We start from the raw sequence: 6,000 nt of genomic DNA, 5'->3' as shown, positions 1-6,000 counted from the left end.
TATTTAAAGTTGGACCCGGCGGAACTTACTGCCTTTTCATTTGGTTTTTTTTTTTTTTTTTTTTTTTTTTTTTTTTTTTTTTTTTTTTGTGGCGCTTTGTTTTGCCACTACAGCCTATGTTTAAAGGCTGTTTATTCCCACAATTTAACAATTAATAAAATATTTGTTTTCAAATGAAATTACATCTCTCGCAATTAGATAAGAATCTCATTAAATCCAAGTTCATGCTATAGGTTACTGGATTGATCCAGTAACAAAAGTTCCAAAATGTACTAGATTAATTATTAAGCTTTTCGAATCGAAACCATAACATGGCGATTAATCATAGCTCCCCCTTAAAAAAGTTAATTTGTTTTTAAATACAATCACACCAAATACAACAACAACACCTATTATAACACTTACAAAAACAAATAAAAAAATAGTGATAACAATGAAATTTTACTATGCAACAGCTTTCGACAAGTGGCGGAATATCTAATCTAAGAGAACCCCTTCGATTTTGGCCAAGAAAGATAGAAATCGAGCAATGATTGCAAATTTGTATTTTGAAACTTGCCAACAACAAGTGCTGTGGCAATGGGTAGTGCTCAAAACGAATTCGAGTAGCAGCTGTTGAATTCAGTAAACAATTGACAGTGAAAGGGTATAGAACGAACGTCAGCGAGAACAACAAAACAAACGGGTGAGTAAGACAACAAAAAGAAAAAATTGGAAAATAATAAGAGAGGGATGTGTTCTCTGAGGAATTTGTAATTAATTATGCAAAGAGAGACTTGAATGTGATCGAGCCAAGACAATCGAACATGTTCGATATGCTCGAAGCAATGTGCTGTTGGCGCATTAAACTACCAAAAAAGCTGAGTTCAAAAGTTTATCTTGATTCTAAACAAGTTCTCTCCATATCTGCGCCATGGCTTGTTGGGTTTAATCCCACCGAGGAGATATTCATAAAAAGAACCCACAAAACTTCCAGTGAAATCAGTTGACGCAGATCAAGCAAGGCTTTTGCAAGTGAACGGAAAATAACGATACAAAAATAAAAATAATTAATTCAGAAACAATGTTAAAATTAAATTTATTTATTTCCCTTTTGATATTTGGCTCCCTGATTGCTGTGAATGATGCGGCCCGTGGTTCGCGCAGAGGAAAAATGACCGAGGCACCATCCACAACACCCAAAGTTGAGAGCAGTGAGGAAAACTCCAGTGAGGAGGAGACCTTTAAAATTCTGGTAACCCATCCTGAAGTTCCCCAGGAGGCTTTGGATTTAATGAGTCGCGGCTGCAAACTGATTATGTGCGAAAGCTTGCCACCAAATCGCACGGAAATCCTGCAAAAAGCCAAGGGTGTCCATGGTATGTTCTGGGGCTCCCACATTCCTCTCGACAAGGAAGTCTTGGATGTTGCTGGACCCCAATTGAAATCGATTTCCACCATGTCAGCTGGCATTGATTATGTCGATGTTGAAGAACTCAAGAAACGAAAAATTCCCCTCGGCCACACACCCATTGTGCTGAGTGATGCTGTTGCTGATTTGGCTATGGGTTTAATGTTATCTGCTGCCCGCCGCTTCCATGAAGGTCGCACTAAAATTGATAGGTAAAATCAATTTCAAATTCTCAGAACAATTATGAAATACATAAATTATTTTCAAATTCCAGTTCCACTTGGGAAAATTATCACATCGAATGGATGTGGGGTCAAGACGTACGCGACTCAACGGTGGGTTTCTTTGGTTTTGGCAGCATTGGCCAGGCCATTGCCAAGCGTTTGAAGGGTTTCGATATTGAGCGTGTACTCTACACCACCCGTCGTCCCATCGACAAGAAACTGGAAAAGCAATTCAATGCCCAGAAGGTGGAATTCCATGAGCTGTTGGGTCAAAGTGATTTCTTGTTTATTGCCGCTCCCCTCACCCCCGAAACTGAGGGTATTTTCAATTCGACTGCATTCCCCAAAATGAAAAAGACCGCCGTTTTGATTAATATTGCCCGTGGACGTAAGTTGAGAGGGAATTTTTGAATAATAATTTTATTTCTAATTTTTTTTTTTTGCTTTTTAGCCATTGTCAATCAGGATGATCTGTACACTGCCTTGAAAACAAATCAAATCTTTTCGGCCGGCATTGATGTCATGAATCCAGAACCCTTACCAGCCAACGATAAATTGTTGACTTTGCCAAATATTGGTAAGTTCCACATGAATATTTATAGATAAGGTATTTTGCAAAAAAATATAAATTAGATATTCGTTGTCGTAAACAAATATCGACTTTCACGGCATATTTAATTTTAAAATTTTGGAATTTGAATCAAAAACAAAAAAAATCGAGTTGGAAAAAATTTATCTACACCTTTTTCAAAGTTAATTTAATTGTATTTTGAGTATTCTATTTTTAATTCGAATTATTCGAAGTGTAGCTCGAGAATTCCAATTGTAATTCGAATTATTTCAGTTGTAATTCGAAAATTACAATTGTAATTGTAATTATACCACTTGTAATTCAAATTATTAAATTTATAAATTTAATCGAAAAAATTGAAATTACAAATGAAATAATTCGAATTTCAAATGGAATAATTCGTATTAAAATTGGAATAATTCGAATAACATATGGACCCCAAATGTTTAGAGCTATATTTGGCAAAAAGAGCTTGGAATTTAATATAGAGATTTTGATTTTTTCTAAAATGATTGGGTACAACACTATGTGTTGGGTGGTATTATAACTTTGATTTGGCCAAAAATTATGTAACAACTTGAAATATTAGTCCCCGACATAGGAATCAATATATGGATCTTCCTATCTCGTCGAGTTGAGTCAATATAGCTATGTATGTCCGTCCGTCTATCTCTCCGTCGGTCCATGTTAATTTGTAATCACGCTACAGGTCGCAATTATGGTCCGATACTTACGAAATTTAAAATGGAGGTGGGGTTTGGGTCAGGGTAGAACTTTATTTTTTGGAAGATGATTGCAAAATGGACCAAAAACAGAGAAGTGCCTTGATTTTGCGGTCATTTTTTAGAAGGTCATTGCGAATAGAAAGTCTTTAAAATTTTCTAATAATAAAGAGTCCAGATGAAGAAAGTCCCCCAGAACGTCTTTCATGGAAGGAAGGCGTGATTTAGGTTTTTTATTTGCAGGATAGACATCGAAGGCCTTGAATGTGGAAGTGAGCACTTGGAGATAATCCATATGTAGAAGTTAAAAAGATTTCTATCTTTAGAAGATTTCAAAAGACCTACTCAATGAGACTTAAAAGACTTCGAAAGAATTTCAATAGAAAGTCTTTCTATATTGTAGTGAATGAAAATTTCTTAGATGTATTTTTGGATAAATTACCTCTTGGACTCCATTCAGTGGACAGGTGTTGAAGATCCAAGTGCCAATTAGAGGTCTTCCATGAATATGAATAAAATACTTCCAAAGTGTTCTACGGATTGAAAACCCGTTGGAGAATGGAAAAACCTTACAAGTCTTTTTTGGTTTTAATGGTTCTTAGAGTTCTTCTAGTGGTATCTTAGGTATCTTCTTTACAGAGATTACAGTTAGAAGACTACATCAGTTCTTTAAAGAGAAAATACTTTTTTAGGTTCTTCCATAAATAGAAGACCTTTTGAGAATGTTCTTTTCCATTGAAGATTGCGAGAGGTGGCCATTCAAGAAGAAAAAAAACAAGTGGTCTAAAGAAAGAAAGTTTTTTGAACGTCTCACGTCAAAAGAAGACTTTTGAACTTTAACTTTTGAACGGTTTTTTTCGTAGAAAGTCTTTAGAAAGGTTTAGAGGAGAGAAATGAAGTTTTTAGGTCTTTTTTCAGCAGAAGTTGCTTAGAGAGTTAATTTCTTAATAAGATTTTAAGACAGATATACATTTTCATCGTATATCAAGAGAGGACCCATTTATAGGTCTTCTATCAATAGAATAACTATTGGCATGGCTTTTTTCTAAGGAGGTCCTTTGGATGGTTTTCTTCAAATATATTGCTTTATTAAGGTTGGGTCTTCTCATGGAAGTAGATTTATTCTACAAAAGAATATATGACGAGATGATGTATGAGTTTATTTCTTAATAGAAGACCGTTTAATAGAAAATATCTTAGAAGGTCTTCCTTGCACAGAAGTCTTTTTAAGAGATGTACTTTTGAAAAGTATATCATCTAGGATGTCTAATATTAAAAAAAAAAACAAGTAAAAAAGCTGTAAGTTCGGCCGGGCCGAACTTTGAATACCCTCCAACATTTGGAACGAATTTGGCAATTCTCTAAAACAATAAAATGCATAGGTAACATTTGTCATAAGCCAATACAATAATCAGGAAACTTAAATAAAAAAATCGGTCAATAATGTCGCTAAAATCATCAAAATACCGAAAATCGGGAGGTGCCGTTATATGGGGGCTATACGAAGACGTGGACCCGCACATACAATCTCCTGTCCTAGGTTGTAGAATCCATTTCGAACTTCAAATACCAAATTTTAAACAATTCCGATGAATATTGTCGCTAAAGTCATCAAAATACCGAATATCGGGAGGGACTCTTATATGGGGGCTATACCAAAACGTGGACCTACACATACATTTGAATAAAATTTTATCAATCAATATATATACTTTGTGGGGTCTAAATTGTATATTTCGAGGTGTTACAAACGAAATGACAAACTTAATATACCCACCATACTATGGTGGAGGCTATAAAAACTTTTGAGAAAACTTATTTTAATGAAATATATTCTGAGAGGTATTCTTTAAGTAGAGGACTTTGTGAGACTTCTTCTTAACGGAATACATTTTGAGAATTATTTTCAACGCACAAGAAGAGAAGTCTTCTTATGATAAAAAAAAATAAATTGGAGGTGCCTTCTACAATGGGACACATTTTGATGGTTGTTCTACAGGCAGTATTTTTTAAAGTTCTGCAATGGACAGAATCTCTTTAGAAAAAATCAGCATTCTATGATAGGATTTTTAAGGACTCTCCTCTAAATAAAATACGGCTTGAGATATTTTCCTTATAGAGAGAACCTTTAATATTTATGTTTAATTTTTTAGTTATAAAAATTTCGCCTAAAATCACCTTTTAGAATTCGATTAGTAATGTAAAATTTTAATTCATTTTACTCTTTTCTATATCCCTTACGTTTCATTCCTCTTCCGTTTCCTTATATAAATTCTCTTACAACTTCAATATCTACTGTTCATTTCACAAAACCTGTATTTTTGCACATTTCGAAAAAAACCTCGTATTCTTCCTGCTACAAATTCTGTAACACTTCCTGGTGTCTGGTTCTACAGACCCAGTGCAACAATTCTCGAATTCTTTCTTAAAATAAAACACACAATTTAATTTATTCACTTTGTGTTCTAAATGTATAATCATATGAATAATAATTTATTTCACTTTCTATTGCCAGTCATTACGCCGCACATTGGATCGGCCACAAAGCGCACGCGCACCGACATGGCCACCATTGCTGCTCACAACGTCTTGAGAGGTCTGGTCGGAGAGCCAATGTTGTCGCCGGCATATTAAATGCCACTAAAAACAAATCAGCACCTGGACAAAGTAATGAAAACCAAGTGGATGCCGGCCGTTTTGGAATGATGGAGAACTGGTTGCGAGGAATCAATTGAAGTTTATGTAAAAAAAAAAACAATTTATTTGCAGTTGTCAGTTATTTTTTTCTTGAATAAAATAACAAGAAACTATGCGTCCAAACAAGTTTTGAGTGCCTTTTTTAATTGATTTGTATTGTCCATCCACCGTCCGTGGTGGTGAGAAAAAAACCAAGCAACCAACCACATTCTTCAAATTAAAATTAACAAGATGTTTGTGCTAAATACCCTGAGGAGATTTTTTTTCTTCGGTTCGCTTACAAGACAATCTACATACATAGCGACATGTGACCGCGCAGATATGTGAAGATATGGAAATACATGTATTGAGGCTATGGAAAATTTGTAGGAATTTTTTTTGATCGGAAGAAGAGCT

At 34.8% G+C, this 6,000-nt stretch overlaps 1 protein-coding gene across 2 annotated transcripts; it reads left to right on the top strand.

Moving 5' to 3' along the window:
- Positions 1 to 534: 534 nt before the first annotated feature.
- Positions 535 to 5,730, top strand: LOC101889006 (glyoxylate reductase/hydroxypyruvate reductase). Of its 2 annotated transcripts, XM_005183142.4 has the most exons (5): positions 535 to 685; positions 1,147 to 1,602; positions 1,665 to 2,002; positions 2,066 to 2,191; positions 5,423 to 5,730. In XM_005183142.4, exons 2-5 carry the CDS (start codon positions 1,154 to 1,156, stop codon positions 5,539 to 5,541), a joined length of 1,032 nt encoding a protein of 343 aa, XP_005183199.2. In that variant the 5' UTR covers positions 535 to 685; positions 1,147 to 1,153; the 3' UTR covers positions 5,542 to 5,730. The 2 variants fall into 2 exon arrangements, with proteins under 2 accessions (XP_005183199.2, XP_019892166.2); XM_020036607.2 differs by lacking the exon at positions 535 to 685 and having other exon boundaries at positions 849 to 1,602.
- The last annotated feature ends 270 nt before the right edge of the window (positions 5,731 to 6,000 follow it).

This window comes from Musca domestica, unplaced genomic scaffold, assembly GCF_030504385.1.
Source record: "Musca domestica strain aabys unplaced genomic scaffold, Musca_domestica.polishedcontigs.V.1.1 307, whole genome shotgun sequence".
In the NCBI taxonomy this organism is placed as follows: Eukaryota; Metazoa; Arthropoda; class Insecta; order Diptera; family Muscidae; genus Musca; species Musca domestica.
The sequence above is the reverse complement of the archived record's forward strand: the minus strand, read 5'-3'. Positions and strand labels throughout refer to the sequence as shown.